A 19835-nucleotide genomic window follows, 5' to 3' on the forward strand; every position below is an offset into this window, starting at 1 on the left:
AGATATCAAACTAGATGGGATTGACTTTTCCATGTATAGCCGAGAAGCAGGTTGGGAAGCAAATTGAAAGAGATAAAAAAGAATAGATTGAGAGAACGAACGCTGAAGAGTTAAGACATGAGAGAAGGTCATTTTAAAATCGTAGATATTGTCCAAACAGAGTCCTAGTCTTTCCAGAACCAACCGTTCTTCGGTGTGTCAGAGTCAGACTTGGAACCTTTCTGGGGATGAGACACCTCAACAGACTCGTCACTTTCCTCTCGGCCATCTGCAAAACGCCTGGTATTAACGATCTTGCTCTGAACCGAGCCATCAGCAAGCTGTACACGTTCCGTTCGAGTTATAGTAGAGATGATACGAGGCTGCGCTGGTTCCGAGACAGCTTCGGTTGGTGTTGGCTTAGTCTGGATCTCGGTCGGCAAATCCTCGGGTGTTTCAGGAACTGATTTCTTGTTTCCGCCAGACACAAGATCGATCCAATTCTCATTATCGTCACTGCTGTGCTCATCTTCGACCTTTGGAGCGCTGCGTCTGTATTTCTCAAGTTCCTCCTGTTGTCGCCGTCGGTCCTCGAGCAGGAGACGCAGAAGAGGGCTTTCGGAAACCCCGCGGAAGAACTCGCGTTCGCGATTTTCAATATCGTGCAAGAAGCGCTCATACAGCTCCAGCTCACTGTCAGCCTCCTTCGTATCGACGGCTTCTTTCTCTTTCTCCGGTAGAGACCGAGACCGAGACTGGTCCTGTTCTGGGCCTGCACGGCTAGAGAACGTAATGCCCGACCAAGGCTGGCCATCTCTGCCATGAACATACTTCCACTTATCTCCCAAGCTGCCTCGTTTAATAAGCCCTTGTAGCCAATCCTTTCCAGACTCTGGTGCGGTGACGGCATTACGATCGAGCACCGATTTGTCGTTCTCGAGTCGGATTAAATCCTCGAAGGCTTCTCGCCACTGTGGTTCGGAGGGGTCACGGTCGGAGTTGAGATGCAAAGACGACATGATAGAAGAGAAAACGCCCTTCTCGCGGTTTGCTTGGTACTGTGCTTGACGTTCTAGATGGAGAGGCGAGTATGGGCTGAACAGGATATACCCAATCGGCCAGGTTGGAGATTCGGTGTCCTCAAACATATCCCGGAGGAGAAGGCTCTGGCCGGAGTGTAGGAGTTGCGACGCGAAAGGGAAGAACCGGTCCTCGAAGAACCGGTCGAAGAAAGAATCGAGGCCAAACAGCTCGGATGGTCCATTAGACCATTTCTTCCACAGATCATCGTTCTCTGGTTGGCGTGGTCGTGCATTCTTTCCATAGTTGCGTGGATCATCTCCATCCGGATAACCACTTCCGCTGTCTCGGTCTGTTGGATAGTTGTTGCTGCCCGTATTATCACTGTTTCGTTGACGAGCCATCCGACTCTTATAGTCGTGATTATCCTCAAATATATCCCAGTGGCCGTGATGAGGCTGTGTCACCATCGAAGGGAGGCCCGTGATAGATTGCAGCATGGTGGAGACCTGCTCATCAGCGTAGCGCCGGAAGGCAACGAACGGGTTGGTCTCATCATCAGTCCAGTTCTTCTGGGTTGATGCGTCCTCGCTGTCTTCGTTGCCCATGATTATGTTAAGATCGGAGAATAACAATAGATTCTACCTCGGTAGACTGATGGGGGGAAAAGTGAGGAGATGCAGAATCGAATACATGTTGGGGAGCCCCACTTGACACCACGTGATCCCCAATGTTTTTGCCTTGGTTCTTTCGTTTTCTACACACGATTCTCCCTATTCCTGTGTGTCTGGCCTTTGCAATATATGATACTCTCCGTTCTTCTTCCATTCCGATTCAATTCAGCTTGAAAACGGCTCAAACATACTACATATGCACCCTATACAAGCACAATCACGTTGAGCCGCTGGCGTCATTCCAAGATTAGAGCCCCACTGCAGCTAGAGCCGGGAACCATAGTTCAACCTCTAAAGTATGGGGAAGTTCTATATCAATTTAGCGTTAAATGTTAACATTCTGGGGCATGGTGGAAAGTACAATGAAATAAATATCCTCATGAAGAAGGCGTGTTGCCCATCTCAGATATGCGCCCGTTGAGACTCCCATGCTTCATCGAATCCAGTAGAACGGACCCACATTGGTCTACCTCCCTCCTCGACAGTAGAGTCAACGGCTGTCGAGCAGTTAGTAAGGTGACAAATATGTAATGGAGATCTTAATACTCACCTATATTCCCAACGCTAAGCCACATATTTCCTTTGATCTGCATCTCGGGATGTGTTCTCTCATATACCTGGCAGACTTTCTGGCCGTGCGCCAAAGCCCGCACCAGCTTGGCTAGATGTCCGTCGTCATCGGGATGGGCGATGCTGCGCGCGAATAGCCGTGACCAGTTGTCATTCGGAGGATAATTGGCCACCTCATCAAGGAGGAGATCCGGCGTTCCACGTGAAGTATACATCAGCAGCTCGATTCGTCCCTTCCATTCCAGCATGCGCAGTTTGGATCGCTGGGTCATGAAAGGGAGCTCGATAATCTTAGAAAAGAAGATAGAGGAGTTGACACAATGGATCAAGAAGAAATCAAGCCACATCTCTTTGGTCGGACGCTGGGCGGCACTGGTATAGTAGACTGACGAGATGAATTCAGCAATAGCTCCTCGCTCGCATCATTCAAATAACACAAGCAAGCGCTTCCAAGACTGGACTTACCAACTGTATTGGTCATATCCGCTAACCGCTCATGCACCTGATCCTTGGACACAGTAAATTGAGAAGCATACTTCAACATCTGCTCAGGCGCTCTGTGGAGCACTCCATCTTTGATCTTATTACTGTCAGACCATCGAACACTCTCAACAAGAGTCTTGTCTGCCCGAATCTCATTTATGAGCTGGAACAGCGACTTTTTTCCCGGCTTTCCGATACCGCCAGCCATCTTCTCTGCGGGTAAGAAGTACGCACGACCCAGCCAGTCATCGTGCACTGCTATCTGAGCAAGACCTTGGGCTACAATAGCAGGTTGGTTGAACTCAATCCCGAAACCGAGTTGGATAAACGGGTGGATGAGGCCTGAATGAATTAGCCCGAGGAACATACAATATCAACATAACCTAGTATAACTGGAAGATATACTTACCGGCAAACACACGACACATCATACTCTCCGCTTGCTCATCCTCAGCGAATAAATACTCATTCAGAACCTCCGGGACACCCTTTGCGTCAATCTCCTGCTGGAAGAAAGCTAGGTAATGAGGGTAATTTTCTTCCTTTCCAGAGCACTCCTTGAATTTAGCGACATCATGCATAGACTGGACGATATCTTGGTTTGCCGGAAGGGCGGGTCTCTGATAACGCTTATTCCGGTCATAGCAAGTCTTGACCTCCTCCGGTGAGGCGCCAAGAGCATAGATAGTAAGGAGCTCGTGGGGTATGTGATCTGTTCTTACATTAGATAGGGTTCTTGGTGAGGACTCTGCCTGGAAAATACATACTATGGAACCGTTCGTTATTGAAGAAGACATGGTGGATGGCCAGGTCTTCCTGCAAGAGCTCGCTCACTGTCCGCGCGGTGTCTTCCCTCACATTAAAGCTGTAGATTCCCGAGTCTGTCGCCGGCGACAGATGGATCTTAGTAGCAGTGGCCATTCTGGATTGAGTAACGCGGGGAAAGTTTCCGGTGTTGGGACTATACGAGCTGTACTGCGCGCCTAGTCGCGGAAGGGGTAGAGTAGGTGAAGATGTCGAAGTCGAGCAGGCTGTTTGAAACGGTGGACGCAGACTGGAATAGCAACGAACACTATTCCGCAAGAGAAGACGAGACTTGTTTGTAGTTATAAGTCTTGATTTGGAGAAATGACGTCTGTGACACCGAAGAACGCGGGGAAGCATGTCATTTATATAGCTCAAACCATCCGGTCCGTGTATACTAGTGATGATTGGAGCTGTACAACTGTCAGGGTGATCTAGACAGTGCTATAGAAAATCCAAGTCACCAATGGAGCCTATCAGGGTCGTACAATTATTAACTCCAAACACAAGAATCGGAGAAATTGCCCGGTTTCGGGGTTTCCGTTGCGACGACCAACGTCATGGGAATCGGTCAGCAGGCCTGGCGGTGATTTCTAGACCGGTCGTGCTGACATTTATTTCAGGATTACAACAGTTTCTGGTCGAGGTTGTTCTACAACACAAATAATCCTTTAACTTACTGTTCATTTTTTTAACATATGGTGATGGTGATTATTTGGGGTATCTGTCATTCTGGGTGCATACAAGAAGAAAGGTCAAAGACTACGCGCCCGAAAAAAAAAAGCAAAAACAGCAGCGCATTTCAGCTTTTATTCTTCGTTCTCCCTCTCCTTCTTGCGGCGTTGTCGGTCTCGTTCCATCTTCTTGAACAGCGGGTGATGTCCCTTATCCTTGAGCTGCTTGTTCCTGCTCTTGTTATACTCGATATAGGCCATATCATCACCACCAGCCAGACCACTGAGAGTGGCAGCGCTGCGTTTAGCACCGCCTTTCTTGGATGTCACTCGCTTGCCTGAGCGCATCGAGAACAGATCATCATTGACCTGTTCGACATCGGCGGATGACTCGTTCTGCAGCATGACTTCTTGCAGGAGCTCGCGGCGTTCCGCTGGCGTCGAATACGAGAGTCCTTCATAACTGTCTATGCCTTGGAGATGGGTGATGACCTTGAAAGCATAACCCTGATCGATCAGGAATGCCTGGCGTTTGGCCGAGTAGACCATCTCATTAGTGTCCTTGGACACGAGCGAGTAGAAGAACGCATTGAAGCCCTCGTCGTTTCGGCGCTTGGCTCGCAGGATTCGTCCCAGGCGCTGTGCCTCCTGACGACGCGAACCGTAATGAGACGAAATTTGGATCAGACAAGTGGCCTCGGGTAGATCGAGGGAGGTATCACCAATCTTCGACAAGAAGATGGTGTTGACCTGCTCATTGTGTTGGAAGTTCTCTAGAATACGCATGCGCTCATTTTGAGGAGTTCCGCCATAGATATAAGCCTTGTTCAGCTTGAGTGCATATCGCTCGAGAGCGTAGACATTGTCAGAGAATACGATGATCTTATCACCGCGCTTCTCGTGGAAATCGATCAGGAACTGACACGCTTGGAACTTGCGAGGATTCATGATGTATAGAAGAGCTTGTTTCCTGGAGCTTTCCCGCAGATACTCAGAATAGAACTCAGTTGTCATCGGGCACCACACCTCGGCACATTGGACCTTGGCGATGTGGCCCTGTGCAGCCAGTTCCATCCAGTTTGCTTCGTAGAGCTTCGGTCCGATCAAGAAGTTCAAATCCTTGATCTTGTCGTCCTCACGTAGCAATGTTGCAGTGAGACCAAGCTTACTCTGTGCGGCGATTGCAGATGTGACCTTTCGGAACATCGATGCCGGCACGACGTGCACCTCGTCAAGAATCATCATACCCCATTCTCTCGATTGAAGCCAGTCCATCATCTTCTGGGCATCATAGGACCGGGCACGAGTCTGCGACACCATTGAGTATGTGGACACAATAATACCAGTTGATCGCTTGAATTTTTCTTTATGGTCTGACGTGAAAATGGCAATATCACCCGGGTCGATGGTTGTCCACCGCAAGAACTCGTTTCGCCACTGAACCACGGACATGGAACTGGTGCAGAGGACGATAGTGCCTTTCTTGATGGTCGCCGCAGCAGTGATACCCACAAGGGTTTTACCGGCACCACAAGGAAGCACAATGATACCACTCTTGGCTCGTCCGTTACCGAACATTTTACTTAAACTCTTCTCCTGGTAGGACCGAATCCGCGCCGCGGGTTTCAAATCCATATCCAGATTTGGGTTGACTGTGTCTCCTTGGAAGTCGTACTCTTCCAGGGCAGGACATCCGATCGATTGGCAGCGAGCCTTGACCACTTCGACACCAGCAGCGGGAATTTCGAAACTGTATGTAGTTGCTTCTTCTGTATCATCCTCGCCAATGTCGTCAATGCCATAGTTCACGGCCCCTCCTTCTTCGGTCCCATCTCTAGCTACGGCAGCGGCAGCCTCCTGTTGAGTGGTCTCTCGTACACCAGCTGCATCTTTCGTTCCAGGAATGACAAGACCACCCATTTTCGGAGCAGCCCGTTCGATAATTCCTTCGGTATTATCCATTCTCTGGGGACCGATCACTTCATCTTTCAGCAACCGCTGAAGCATTTCAGGATCTGTCGTTTCCACATAGTATCGATTATGCCTCAACACCATCTTGATCTTTCCGTAGGACTTTGTGAACTCGATGATGAACGTCCGAATGCTTTCGGGCAGCGGTGTTTTCGACAGACGGTCCAAGAACTCAACAATATCCTGCGGTTTGAGACCGACCGAGACCGCGGCATACAAACTGTGTCCGGTCAACCGATATTCGTGGAGATGGGTCGGACGGGAAAGCGGTTCCGCAATGGTGGTCAGGAAATCTTGAGCCTGGGGTGCCAGCGGGGAGAAACTCTCGAGTGTGATTGTGCCTTTCAAAGGCTCGATCCATAACGGCCGGTTGTAGTGGTCGCGTTTCAGTGGGAGCGAAGAAAGATCCTTGTATCCAAATCGGGGGTCCGTCTTCTCCGCATGATTCTTCTTGCTGAACGCCTCGAGAGAGAACTTGTTGACAACCGCTTTATGGTCAAATTTTAGTCTCTGGTTCACTTTAGGTGAGCAGACTGCCACACTGTACCTTTCAAGTTGGTTTCATCCGGCAACTCTTCCTGGTCCGAGTAGTCATCGTCGCTGGAAATATCGGGGACTGGCGTAGCCCGCTTTGAAGCACCGCTAGACCGACCAGCTGGATATAATCAGCCATCAATACTTCGGAGATGTGTACCAGGACTTACTGTCGGCTGCTTTGCGTTTGGGAGGCATGTTTGGACTTTGTTCAGCAAACAAACAACGTGAAAATTCTGATCAATAGTAGCTCAGGGAGTGAGTCACCAGTGAGGCGGAGCGACGCCCCTGTTAAAAGGTATTTCACGCCAGCATGGAACGATACTGCGCCGGATGAACAGGCGGCGAAGTGAGGTTCTCCGGTTTATTGTAAAATAACGGGATAGGGTTGGTGAAAGGAGTGGGTAAAAAACAGTGGGATATCAACTAGAGTGACAGTATATATACGACGGAGAAGAAGATCAAGACAAAGGTCGTCTTTAATCGCGTTCTCCAAAGACGATGCGATGGTTGATAACCCTTGGCCTGAGGCACCGGTTACAGTCATCGGGCCGGGCGGTGAGCTCGTCCGGGCGTCCACGGGTAGCCGCCCGACCTCGGGCCTGACGTAGAGATCCTTTTCTGCTGCTTCACATATCACCACCAAATTATTCGCCATGAATACGGTGAGTACCTCTGCCCAATGCTTCTTTAACCTTACTAATCTGTCATCTCTAGGTTCGATCTACCTGGTGAGCGAATATTTCACTATCTGAAAGAAGAAAATCCAAACAAACCGGAACGTAATTACTGATGATCTCACTTAAACAGGATGGGCTGGGGCACCCTCTGCCTTGGTATGTGACATATCGATCCATCTCTGGCCAAGAACCAGTGACAATCCCAGTGATTCACATGTAAAAAACTAACCATCCCCCGTAGCCGGCGGCGGAGCCTACTATTTCGCCAAGCAATCGATCAACGCCGACCGACAATCCCGATTCGAAGCCGAAATCAAGCGCAAGGCCCAAATGAAGCAAATGGAGAACGAGCATAAGCGCAAAGCACAAGCGTCGACACCGCCCCCGGTCAACGACACTAGCTCGAAGCGAGCGAGTAAGGGACGATTCAAGAATTCCGATGACGCCGACGATGCCGCCTCTCCAAGTACTGAAGCTTCTCACGATCCAGCGCCTACCCGGCATGAACCCATGACCGCGATCGACCGCGTCATGGAGAAGGGGAAATACGAAACGGAGCAGCCGTATCGGCCTCCGAGTGGGAACCGGTTTAGCTGATCGGCTGGCCGCCTTGTATACTATTTTGACACGGATCACTCCGTCGCCAACTGAAAATAGAGGAGTGTGGAACAAAGTGGATAGATAATAAGGAGGTGAGGGGGTTCCTCGGACTCGATCTACTTTGGGCTACATTTGGTTCGTTTCTCGTACTACGTACTCGAGCTCGAGTCAATTCAGTAATGGATCCATTCGCGCAAAGTTAGCTATGCAATGATCCTTGCTAGTCGCAGCGATAGAGAGAAATCAAGCCATCTCCACTCCCTCTCTCTTCAATAGTGATAATGTATAATAATAGCACCATCCCTTGTGCTAGTCAAAAAGCAAATTCAAAACGCCAATTCCAAACTCCTGGGGCATAATGCATCACTTTCGCAATCTCGGAGGCAGTGTCCTGTATCAGCGCCTGCACCGACAGTCCCCGTCAAAGTTGCGAGTCAGAAGTGCAGCGACTAGCGCGCGTGGAAGCAAAGTGGGGGGTTCCTGGATGTCAGGTTAGTTTCTCCACACCAAACTCGCATTGACTGCAAAAGTACGTGGCAGAATTTCGAGACTTACTTGGCGCTCGTAGACATGCCCAAGCTCCGTTGACGCGAACTTTCCAAAGCAGGGGGCACAAATGGAAGTACCACGCCGGAGATAATGCAACCCATGGCGACAGCGCGGGCAGCGCGCGAATCGGGACGAGGGCGGTGGGCTGAGAAGTGGCGGATGGAGGGGCGGACAATTTGGGCGGCGAGTATAGAAGACATGGTGGTTGGTTCAGTTTGGTTTGATTTGGTTTGGTTTGAGAGTAGACAGGATGTAGACAGGATATGAAGAAAAGAAAATAGGTTTAAAGATAGAAGAGACTTTATGTAAAGTAACGCTGAAGATTAGCATAGCAGTCAGGCCATACAACCGCGCAAATGATCCGGACACTGCGGGGCAGGACTATGGCCTGATCCTCGATGGGATTCCTCATCCGTGATCAGATGCTTTAGGCAACGGCTGATCGGCACCTCCGAATAGAATGGCCGTCTCATATCGGATTGCAATACGCCATCGCGGGGTTTCAAGTCGCAAAATGTGTGGGGAATCTTTTTTAGTGTGGCATGCAGGTCGCCGTAATAGACTTCACGCGTTAACTGCGGAAAAATGGCTATAGACGGGAATTCACTTCCGAGACTCTACTCTGAAGATCGGAAATCTGGTAAACTGATAGACAACTGTTAAGCCTAGCTAATATTCAACAGTAAAATATGGTCTTATATACTCGAAATGCAGCAGCAATTATCTAGTTTTTAATAAGTACACCCACTGCGGTGTGGCCGTAATTGTGACAACCACAGCATGGAAGGCTGTCGCCTTTCCACCGACTCAATTCATTGGAATCGATTGCATTTCGAGCATGTTCAGGGGTGCACATGTTTATTGCCAGCCACGGCCGCCCTGGGGAGGAGCTCCTCCCCAGGGTCCACCCTGCTGACCCCCAGAATAAGGAGGAGGGAAGTGATACTGACCCGGAGATATCCCGTACCCCTGCTGTTGTCCCTGGTTCTGTCCTTGGTTCTGTCCCTGCGGCATAGAAGGTGGAGGATAGTACGGAGGAGGGAAGGCTGACGAAGAGGGCCCGGGTCCAGGTGGGGGGAAGGGCATGGTCGGCATATGCGGAGGAGGCGGAGGCCAAGAACCGTAGTTGGGTGCAGGTACTTGGGGATAACCGGTGTTGGGACCCATGGGATGGGCATACTGTCCAGGGATATGGGTAGAGGGAAAGAAGTTGGTGGGTGGGGGATGTTGAGGATGGTGAGGTGGCGGGAAGTGTGAAGTGGACGGCTCCCGAGGTGTGTATGAGCTTTCGCGGCTTCGTGAGCGCTGTGGAGAACGGCTTCTTGATCGTGCCTCGTGGCGACGGAAACCATGTTTGTATGGTCGTGATCCACTCGGAGATTGTGACTCGGACTGGCTGATAGAGCTGGAGCTGTAGCGCCGGCGCTTGTTATTAGTTCGTGATCCACTATGGCTGCGACTCCGGCCGCGCGAGTGCTCGGTGTCTGTATCTGCGGGTTGACAGAATTCCAGGGACCATCCGTGGTAGTGTTCGCCGTCGAGAATGTCGCCTGTGTTCTCACCCCGGATCACTGTCTGGCCCAGCTGGTCGATGTCTGCATGTCTATCATCCCCAGAGGTTTCCGGATCGAAGAGCTGGTTCACATCACCGAGAAAGGCTTTGAGGGCTCCCACCGAATTTGCATCGGCAGGACCGGCTAGTAACTGTATCGGTTTCGTGTCATCAGGTCGGATGGGTATAATCGAGTCGGGAATAATGTGGGCATAAATGTTGCCTGCACGAACTTCGTGCCAGCGCGTCGATGGATCTCCGTGTGTAGATGGCATGACAAAGGGCACATTCTTGCCGGGCTTCTTGGCTGGGTTTAGTTCGTTGGCCGCATCGTTGGAACTTATCGGCAACCCCATAATCACAACTTCCCGAAGCTTGTCGACTAACTCGGCATGAAAATATTCCTGCTCAGACCAGATATCTAGCAGCTCATCTAGCCGTCGATGGTGCCGTGGGTTCTTTTGGCGATCACAGCTCGCTGCGTAGCCGACCAATTTCACGAGATGTAGCTGCAGGGACCCGCTCACTGTGGAGAAGGTTGAAGGGCTGTCCAGGTGGTACTTGCAATGATGTAACAGATCATTGATCAAATACAGTAGGTGGAGGCGTTGGCGCTTGGGTGAAAGTTTGGATCCAGTGGGCTGGGATGGTGAGAAAGACGCAGCAAGAGCTTCCAGGTAATTGACTAGACCCCCGACCCTATTAGATGAAAATGCGACAAATCGAAGCAACCAGGCTTTACAGGTCTGTAGGTATTTAGTAAGCTGGGACTTGACAGTTAACAACGGTGACAACGGCTCAGACCTGAATATTGGCTGGGGAGCAATGCGACAACGCGCGCTCAAGGGAGATGTGGAACGCGGTTATCTCATCTCGAGGAACCGAAGTAGGATCCGGGCGTAAGAGACAAGCTGCAAATGCAGCCTTGAGGATAACAGCACCATGAGTCGCCATCGTGGTCAGCGATCTCACGATGGATCTGTTGAGGAGAGAACCAGGTGGGCAGATCTCCAATTTCATGTTAGGAGCTTATCGAAGCTTTATCGCACGTGACTTTTGCTATTCCTCCAGGTACCAAGCAGAGTACCTACCACAGAGTACCACAGAGTACATGTATACATATTTTAATTGACACAACTACATATCAGGACGATATACCATGGCGATGAGGGCCGACCATATATGTCAGATGTGTCAGACGAAGAAACCTCCAGGAGAAAACTTGATATCTCGGCTATGTCTGATTTTGTGTAGAGATAGGATAATATATATAAACAGCTATGGAATCCAACCTGGTGAGATTCGGGCTCTTATTAGATGAAGCAATCTAAAGTTATGTATACAGAGCCTGCGGGGATGAATAGAACGTAGAAAATAACAGCCTACAGTACACACTGTAATCTCCATGAACCAAACTATCAAAAGGAAAGTGACCATATAATATCGAGTAGAAGTAAAAAGAAACAAACAGACACAATTATTCTCTCTCCTCGATTAGCAGTATACAACCCCAACAGTTTATCCGGCACTCAGTCCATGCCACAGAGTTCCGGGCCAACCAGATGGTTGACATTAAGTGAGAATGTCCATGATCATATCAGCCTGTGACTCTGGAACATCCTTCATCTGGTTCGAATAATAAGCCCTCTTCACATCCTCGAAAGGCTTGCAGGTGTTGAAGGAGGTACCCTAAAAGAAAAGGATAGTCAGATACATTCTCTTATAGAACAAAAAAAAATTAAACGGAAGATGAGATACATACATCATTCTGGGTATTGCAGCACATGGGGTTATAACCTTTCCCGGTGCAGGTATCAGGAACCTCTCTTTCAGTCATGTTCTTGCCTGCGAAGGCACATTGGATTAGTATAAATTGATCAAGCTTTCGGGCTATTTAAAGAGACAGGGAGGAACATACACTGGAAAGCTATAGCCGAGCTAACTTGCACCCCACCGAGAACTGGCACTAACTCGCCAAGCGACTTGACAATGTCCTTGCCCGTCTGCTGCACAGACATGCAGCAAGACTTGAACTTACCCGGAGGACATGTGTAAGCCTCGTAAGGGTTGGGCGAGGGGGTGGGTGAAGCCGAAGCAGAGCTCGAGGGCGAGATGAGAGACTTTTCCACGGAGGTTGTATAAGTTGGTGCCTCGCTTGCCATTGGGATGGCAGTGGTGACGGACAGAAGGGATACAAGGCCCGTGAGGAGAGTTGTGAGGCGCATTGTTGCTGCTTTTTTGCTCTTCGTATATGTTGTGCCGTGTAGGTATGGAAAATATAGAGTTGATGAATAGTACTGTAGAACGACTGGCCACGTCGCGTAGGGTTATGAGACTTGAATATCCGAAATGAACGTCGATTTTAGAGACAGTGGATTAAAAGAGTGTGTACTGGTCTCCAAAATTAAGACCAAAATGAATGGCTGGAGCTGGACCGGTTGGTTGTCGCAGATGTTGTCGGATAGGCGTGTCGGAGGGGAAGAAACAGGAAAACACGATGTTGAACTTCAATATATGCAGTGCTCGGTCTTCTGGGCGGTCCTGCCAGCCTCAATAGGCTCATTGCAGTTTCTTCTGCCTTCCTCCCTTGGGCGGTTTTGGTTGGCTCACAATCTATCCGAGATTCTAGGGGTTTCATCCCTCTGTTCAGAAAGGCACGATATGGCCTTGATTCGCTGCCGAGCTGAACCATGTGGAATGTGAACGCTCGGCAATTCCTCCTATTGGTCTTTCTGAGAGTTCGTGCTGTGGTATGTGGGCTTGGGTCCTGGTACTCTGTTGATTATGGGAAATATATCTATTTTGGCTGCGATATCACAGAGTCAATTGGAACATACAACAACATAGTCATGGCAATGATTGATAGCATCTTTAACTAACCCATTCTACATTCAATGGCACAACTCGTTGGGAGGACAGCTTCTTGTGAGTGTATCAGATTCTCCTTCGGAGGTATGCAAGGGGGTGCGTTCATCAATTCAATTCTGCTAAACTTAATTCTACACTTTTAAAAACCCTACATTTTGATCGAAAAAAACGTGTATTTTATCTCACACCTACATGTTTTAATCCCTTGATTGCGGAGCGAAGCGAAGCAATTAAATCATAACCTCGTGAGTGCATATCTGACCAGGGGGTTTTATCCTATGGGCTCCAAAATCATAGAAATAATGCGGTGAAATGTCATCGGCTAACTTTGGCAGAATAATCCAACCGGCAGAAAAAATAGACTACCATATGGTTAAACTTTATGGAGTAGTATACAGTAAAATAACATGCATTTTATTCTCTTTTCCTTTCTTTCTCTACGTTTAGAATCTTATTCAAAATGCACTCTTTCTTCTGATTTGAATTGGCACATAACAATTAATCTCTTTGATCTAGAGCGACTTAATTTTGTTAGGGGCTTACATACAAAGTGCAGGTACCTGGGTTTCCTAAGAAGGCGGTGTACAAAATTAGAAGGCGGTGTAGAGAGTGGTAGACCTGAGCGTAGGAAATGTGGTACCCGATTGGGAAGGCGGTGATAAATAATGCCCGATAATTCAGGCAGGGAGGGTTATTTCAAGGGAGGGGGGGGTTATATTACCAATCCCCTATACAAATTGTATGGAGGGCGGTGAGGTGAGATGAAAATCAGGCAGCCCGGGGGGTCGCATTAGTCAAAGGGGAATACTGCATGTAACCAGAGTATTATAAGAAGGGAATGATCCAACTTGCCAAGTGTATGGTATGCAATTGGAATGTATAAAAGTCTCAAGGTCTACAAGTTAATGGTCGCAGGCCTTAAATACATAAAGGGGAAACTCGCTTATGTTGTGAGGGTTCCAATAATATTGGACCGTATACAACAATAAGTTGAGTGTGTTACATGCCAGTTCGAAAAAAGTGCAATTCATTCAAGATTCTAAGTACAAGGAAGAAAGAGAAAGGAAAACAATCTACAGATCCCTTCGACTCGGTTTTGTGCGGTCCCTCGTTGCAAACCATGCAAAACACGACCTCGCTTCCGATTCGGGAAAGAACGACCATAAGGTGCGAACTTGGCAGGTGCGAGGGCCGAGGTTCCAGGTTGTGGCGGCAGGTACGCAAGTCGGCAGGCACAAGTCGGCAGATCGTCACAGAGTGCAGAAAGTGAGCCCAAAACGGTTGGAAAGCCAACCTGCATTTCAACATGCCATCACCAACACATCGCAGTATAGTACTTCTCCCAATGAAGAGACGTATCAGCCTCCTTAAACTTTTCCATCCCTCCAGAAACGCCATCCTCCGTGACTACCCAATCACCCAACTCAACACGCTCTGCCCAGCTCGTCAATATCTTATCCAAGAACTGGCCATGACTCCATCCAGGGAGAAGCCCAGAGTAGTAGATAATTTGATATAGCTGATCGGCTTCATCGGTAAGTAGAGGAGGATTCGAAGAATAACCAAGTAGTAGGCCGTTACTACTTCGTGCATAGCCATTCGCACCGATACCAAAAGGTAAAAGTAGCTTACACTGATTGCCATAGTCTTGCGCTATATCCTTATGAATATCTTCTATATAAAGGCCAGTAGGGATAGACCTTGGTTCCCCGTCAGGGAACCAGGGTCCAACCCAAGGGGATATACTCTCTCCCTCACCCCTGAATAGAAGTAGAGGAATTGTATCCTTCTCGTTATAGTCGATCCTATCACTTAAATCAGAGAAAAGCTTAGGAAAAGGCTGATCTATAATATCTGACAGCGATTGGAGTTGAATCCCAGGAGCGATATATCGGAACGAAAGATATCGACGCGGAAGAGCGAGAAGAAATGATCGGAGAAAAGTATCCTCTTTTATATAAGCCTTATCGAGGACTATGGTAGGATATAAAAGATCTATCTGGGTCTGGGGCGATGACGATGTAGGAAGTTTTTGCTCAATAGTGTCGATATGTCGAATAAAAGCGGCCACTGCTTTTTCGATATCACACTTTGTGAAATTTTGAAGATTCCATGGGAAGAATTTCGAAGGTATTGAAGACGTATATACCTTTCTATCTTCGATTATCTGAAGGTATACTGCAAGGATATCCTGTAGAGGTCTCCATTGCCATGATTTCTCGCAATCGCAAATCAGACTTTCCCAGTCGGGAAAAAAAGCTGCAAGCTCTGTACTCTGATCGAAGCTAACTTATAGTTAGAATAAAATAGTAAAATATTAATAGGATAAGTCAATCACAAACATGATACCAACTTCCTCAATATCGACCGCCCCGGTAGCCGGATATAACCAAACAAAACGATCACCCCATGTTTTGAGGGTTGAGGAATCAAAAAAACGCGTTTGTTCCTGTAAACCGCGCAAAAAATAAAAGAAGTAGAGACCGGAGCCTGGTCCCGGCGGGGTAGAATTAACTACCTTCGCCAGGCGTAGGAACGATGCCAGATTCGGAACCAGACGGGAATCAATTTCTACGGGAGCGGAACTTTGCCACCAAGTAGTGGAAGGCAATGTAACCAAGTCATTTCCGGCCCCTGTCCATGCATGTTCCAAAATTTTGTTGTGAAACTCGGCAGAAAGTGCCGGGTCAAATTGGGACTCCGGCATTAGTGCAGCTAGCAGTAGGATAGAATACCCCGGACACCGAAATGAGGGATTTTGCAAACTAGCGAAGACTGTCTTAAGGGGCCTGGACTAAGGATAACGCTAAGCTGTATCAGGAAGTAGAGTTTTATTGCAGGGTCCAACGTGGAGCTTGTTGATTGGTATGTTTCACCAAGTGTGGAATTGGAATTTCACTGCACCCGTGGTAGATACTCTCAGCTTGGCATGCGATTTCTTGCAATGATAGAAGAGTACATTCAATACAAAATAACGAGGATGAAGAAAGAAGCAAGTTGTAAAGTGGGAAGCAGCCTGTTGATATAGCTGACCATTTGCAAACATTGCAAACATCGAACCTTCTCACTTAGCAATCTAGCAAACAGTTACAAAACAGCAATAAGCAAGCAAGTATGCAAATCGTAGGAAAAGCGGCTAGGAAAGCGGTGAACCTTTATAGTAGACGGTCAGTCGATGCCTGTACTATCGGACAGGGAGGGGTCCGAACAATCACACAACAACCAACGGGGGCCCATTCTGAAATGCTTAAGAGCATGGAAGATCTAGAGTATTTCAAGTGCACATAAATCGAGTTTTTGCTCTAAGTATTAATTACCATGGCAATAAAACTGGTTCAGGACCCCTACTGAAGGCTGTTACATTCTTAGATCAATCTTTATTGATCTATGAATACTAACAAGGTTCAAAGACAGGCACCGGCATAGCAATTTCCGATACCACAGTAATCCTCTGTGCTTCCACAATAACCAGCAGTAGAGCAGCAATCGCCAAATTGCGTGCCAACACAGGTCTTGTTACCTACAAAGCTAGGGCCACATTCTCCATTGATACTCAATCCACCGTCTGCACCATCGCACTTACCAGAGTAGCATTTTCCTGGACCGCAGTAATCCGACCCACTTCCACAATAGCCATAGATTGAGCAGCAGCTATAGATATGTTAGTCTGGGAGGTGCATTTTGAAATTAGGATAGCGGGCGACTTACGACCCAAAGCTTGGATTTGTGCAAGTAGTACCCCCCAAGAAGGACCACAGGTACCGTTCGTGGTTGCGACAGTGGTCTCACAGGCACCGGAAATACAGTTACCTGCACTGCAGTAATCAGATGTGGCTCCAGTGGGAGAGAAGTGTCCTCCTGGCGGACTAAACCATATCTATCAGTCAGCATAACCAAGCAAGAAAGGTGGTATCTGCTTTAATCCAGACCTTTTGCAAATTCTCTGCGCGTCATTCAAGAATCCACAGGATCCCAAAATGTTGGCATTCCAAGTAAGGAACTGAGTCAAGGTGATATTATTGCTGGCCGTTGAGTATTTTTGCGCAAGTTCCTCACTGACTCCTTCGTCAGCAAATGCACGTCAAGTGTCTTTTTCTTTTGGGGGTAAGAATCATACTAACCAAGTAGGATTATACCACACAGTATCAATCTCACAGGGGGGAGGCAGACATATAGGAGAATCATATTCACAGAACTCGTTATTAGTCGCACGGACGACAGCCCCGGTGCTGACATTGTAAGTGTCAGATATGTTGAAACAGGGTCGATAAGTGTCAAACGGCTGCACTAGTTGACCCATACATGTAGTCGAAGTCGCTGTTGCGGTGACCGTCCCCGCGGGTGTGGATGCAGTCACAGTGGTAGTAGCTGTAACAAAAAGAGTTGTACTATAGGTAGTGACTGGCAAGGTTGTTGAGCAATTCCGTTGAATATTATGATACTGGTCCAGGAGATACTGAGTATGTGCACCGTCCGGTAGTAGGGGTGACATCAGACGCTGGCGCCAAATTTTGATAAAGCATTCACTACAAAGCTTCTCATTGTCAGTAAGGGCCGATTCTTTCCTAGAAAATCTGATAGTACCAGGCTGCTGTTATAAAGACGAGTGACATCTTTCATCCCATCAGTGATTTCGGTAACAGACCAAGTGGGGTCAGAGCACACCCCGCGATTATCGAGTCTGAGCAAAATAGCCTGTGTTCAAGGTCGATTTGGAAATGAAGAACAAATATTCAGTAGCAGAGCGAAGAAGGATTCCCAGTTCCTGTGTTTCTGACCACAACGTGCATTTGTTATGATATTCTCATTGATGCTGGGTGTAGTACTTCGTGGATGTCAACGAGAACTTACAAAGCTCTTTACTCTGGTCGAAGCGTACCACCAATTCCACAATGCTTCTCGCTCAAGACGCTTCCTGCAAGCCGCAAATGTTAACCCGTCAAGCATTCCCTGGAGTATGAGGGTTGTTGGGGTGTTTCCCCAAACTGTGGATGAAATCCACTTTGCAATGTTTGGGGTAACGAACTGCCTGATTCAGATCGACACCAATCTCGTCCAAAACCTCCTTCAAAATATATTCTCCTTCTTCTGCTTGCTTCGCATTCTATTCCGGTGACTTGCCGCTTACATATGTATTGCAACAAAAAACTAGAAAAGATACCGAACAAACCCGGAAAAAAGGTGCAAAAATAGATTGAAGATTACAAAGCAGGCGCGATAAACGCATCCTTCGTTCAAGCCACAATAGGATTGTTGCGGTGACGTCAAATTGTCTCAGATCATAAGCCTTGGTTCAGCCACCATTCGATAACTTGATAAATAACGTAAATGAACTAGAGCCAGTATTCTTTGATACCAATCGAACCATTCGTACTACGCGGGGCTACAACATTACGAGCTATATCCAGCCAATGAAAAGAAGAAAGGAGAAAGGAAATAAAACACCACCAAATGGCAAAAAAACAAGATTGCTCCGGTTCGATTGCGCATAATTGTACAGGTCATCAATGGCCAACATGGCTAGGTGGTATCGTAACAGGGTATAGTTGAAAGTTGGTTCATCACATCGAATCAAAAAGAAAGAAAAGCACGGAATCGCTCGGATGAAGTACAAGTAATGTACAGGCCAATATTCCTTTCCAGAAGGAATATCAAGCATTGATCACATACCCAGACCCCAGGAGAATGGATAGCGTTCGAGAAATTTTCGAAATGGGGATGAAATATCGTTTGTAAACTGCTTTTCAGTTCAAGGAGCAACTCCAAAGCGGTCACAGGTGACAAGAATGAGAAGGTAAAAGTCACGGTAGGGATTCAAGACATCTTCGACGCTGAGAGTCAACGGATATCCTGAAAATGCCGAGCAGAAATAAAAAGTTGGTAAAAAGTTGGTAAAAAGGGGTTGGGGGAATGAAAAGCGCTTTCATAGTTGACCCAGACAAGCCGAGGCCAAATAGAAATCAAACTAGAAAAAAAACAATTCAATATATCGCTTAAAAGCAGGCACGCTCTCCCGCGCGAATCTCATAAAACTCCGCAGAAAATTCTGCATTTGGGTAGGCACTGACGGAAATTAGACGTGGCCGCTGATGGCCCAATAAGGCCATCAACAGCTCGCCAATGCCATGTATCGTTATGATCCTAGATCACGGTCTTGGTGGAATAGGACACTGAAAAGACATTCGTTAGCATTCCTGCGAATCAAAGATATTAAGATGAGGGCAAATGCATACCTTGATAGAGGAAAGCCCTAATATCCAACAGACTTAGCGTCGGCCATGTCACGGCTACCGATCTTGTTCTCGGCGGAGGGGGCGGCATTGCTGATGGGCGTGAGAGGCCCATTGGCCTGTCGGGACATGTTGCTGCCGCTAGAGGCGAGGCTACGGCCACTCTTGCCGCTGCTCCGGCTATCACGGCGAGAGTTATCCGTGTCGACGAAGGAAGACATTTGGCGCTGGGTGTATTCCAGCATGGAGCGGTTGTAGTCCTCCAGCGAGGCGGCAGAGGGATCAAGCGACCGGTAAGATTCGACAAGAGTCTCACTGGCCATGTTGTCCACGCCAGCAGTTGGGAACATGGAGTGGATGTCTTCGGTTGCTTGTTGCGTTTGAGCGGAGTGAGTCATGGTGGAAGAATCGCTAGTAGTGAACGGGTCAGCTTATGTTTTTGAGACAAAGTATCAGGGCAGCGCTAACAGTGCTGATCAGTGGCATCATGACGGTCTGTGTGCTATAATATAGGACGGCATGGGGATAAGGCTGATGTATGGGACGATCCCCGTGGAGGGGTGCCGTGGGGAAGCCGGATGGTATTTACCAGTCAATTCAAGGTCACTCACCTGTGGAATATTTCAAGATCTAACCAATTTTGGCAG

At 48.0% G+C, this 19835-nt stretch overlaps 9 protein-coding genes across 9 annotated transcripts; 1 reads left to right on the top strand and 8 right to left on the bottom strand.

The window, feature by feature from the left end:
- Positions 1 to 164: 164 nt before the first annotated feature.
- N7518_000186 (uncharacterized protein) lies at positions 165 to 1607 on the bottom strand (the record flags this gene model as incomplete). Its single annotated transcript, XM_057181114.1, has 1 exon — positions 165 to 1607. One exon carries the CDS (start codon positions 1605 to 1607, stop codon positions 165 to 167), a length of 1443 nt encoding a protein of 480 aa, XP_057046464.1.
- Positions 1608 to 2075: 468 nt separating this feature from the next.
- On the bottom strand, positions 2076 to 3890 carry N7518_000187 (questin oxidase family protein; the record flags this gene model as incomplete). Its single annotated transcript, XM_057181115.1, has 5 exons — positions 2076 to 2170; positions 2224 to 2628; positions 2709 to 3068; positions 3136 to 3438; positions 3494 to 3890. The coding sequence occupies 5 exons, from the start codon at positions 3888 to 3890 to the stop codon at positions 2076 to 2078; spliced, it is 1560 nt and encodes a 519-aa protein (XP_057046465.1).
- Positions 3891 to 4339: 449 nt separating this feature from the next.
- Positions 4340 to 6907, bottom strand: N7518_000188 (TFIIH/NER complex ATPase/helicase subunit SSL2; the record flags this gene model as incomplete). The annotated part of the gene is made up of 3 exons (XM_057181116.1): positions 4340 to 6663; positions 6723 to 6830; positions 6880 to 6907. The coding sequence occupies 3 exons, from the start codon at positions 6905 to 6907 to the stop codon at positions 4340 to 4342; spliced, it is 2460 nt and encodes an 819-aa protein (XP_057046466.1).
- Positions 6908 to 7365: 458 nt separating this feature from the next.
- On the top strand, positions 7366 to 7986 carry N7518_000189 (uncharacterized protein; the record flags this gene model as incomplete). Its single annotated transcript, XM_057181117.1, has 4 exons — positions 7366 to 7374; positions 7427 to 7440; positions 7520 to 7545; positions 7631 to 7986. 4 exons carry the CDS (start codon positions 7366 to 7368, stop codon positions 7984 to 7986), a joined length of 405 nt encoding a protein of 134 aa, XP_057046467.1.
- A 452-nt stretch (positions 7987 to 8438) lies between these two features.
- N7518_000190 (uncharacterized protein) lies at positions 8439 to 8738 on the bottom strand (the record flags this gene model as incomplete). Its single annotated transcript, XM_057181118.1, has 2 exons — positions 8439 to 8469; positions 8545 to 8738. The coding sequence occupies 2 exons, from the start codon at positions 8736 to 8738 to the stop codon at positions 8439 to 8441; spliced, it is 225 nt and encodes a 74-aa protein (XP_057046468.1).
- Positions 8739 to 9396: 658 nt separating this feature from the next.
- N7518_000191 (RNA polymerase II-binding domain-containing protein) lies at positions 9397 to 11044 on the bottom strand (the record flags this gene model as incomplete). The annotated part of the gene is made up of 2 exons (XM_057181119.1): positions 9397 to 10836; positions 10895 to 11044. 2 exons carry the CDS (start codon positions 11042 to 11044, stop codon positions 9397 to 9399), a joined length of 1590 nt encoding a protein of 529 aa, XP_057046469.1.
- A 618-nt stretch (positions 11045 to 11662) lies between these two features.
- On the bottom strand, positions 11663 to 12315 carry N7518_000192 (uncharacterized protein; the record flags this gene model as incomplete). Its single annotated transcript, XM_057181120.1, has 3 exons — positions 11663 to 11779; positions 11853 to 11935; positions 12009 to 12315. 3 exons carry the CDS (start codon positions 12313 to 12315, stop codon positions 11663 to 11665), a joined length of 507 nt encoding a protein of 168 aa, XP_057046470.1.
- Positions 12316 to 16352: 4037 nt separating this feature from the next.
- N7518_000193 (uncharacterized protein) lies at positions 16353 to 17130 on the bottom strand (the record flags this gene model as incomplete). Its single annotated transcript, XM_057181121.1, has 4 exons — positions 16353 to 16478; positions 16542 to 16609; positions 16667 to 16824; positions 17114 to 17130. 4 exons carry the CDS (start codon positions 17128 to 17130, stop codon positions 16353 to 16355), a joined length of 369 nt encoding a protein of 122 aa, XP_057046471.1.
- A 2078-nt stretch (positions 17131 to 19208) lies between these two features.
- Positions 19209 to 19586, bottom strand: N7518_000194 (uncharacterized protein; the record flags this gene model as incomplete). The annotated part of the gene is made up of 1 exon (XM_057181122.1): positions 19209 to 19586. The coding sequence occupies one exon, from the start codon at positions 19584 to 19586 to the stop codon at positions 19209 to 19211; it is 378 nt and encodes a 125-aa protein (XP_057046472.1).
- Positions 19587 to 19835: the final 249 nt, after the last annotated feature.

This window comes from Penicillium psychrosexuale (assembly GCF_028828465.1).
Source record: "Penicillium psychrosexuale strain IBT 29551 chromosome Unknown utg000001l, whole genome shotgun sequence".
Classification (NCBI taxonomy): Eukaryota; Fungi; Ascomycota; class Eurotiomycetes; order Eurotiales; family Aspergillaceae; genus Penicillium; species Penicillium psychrosexuale.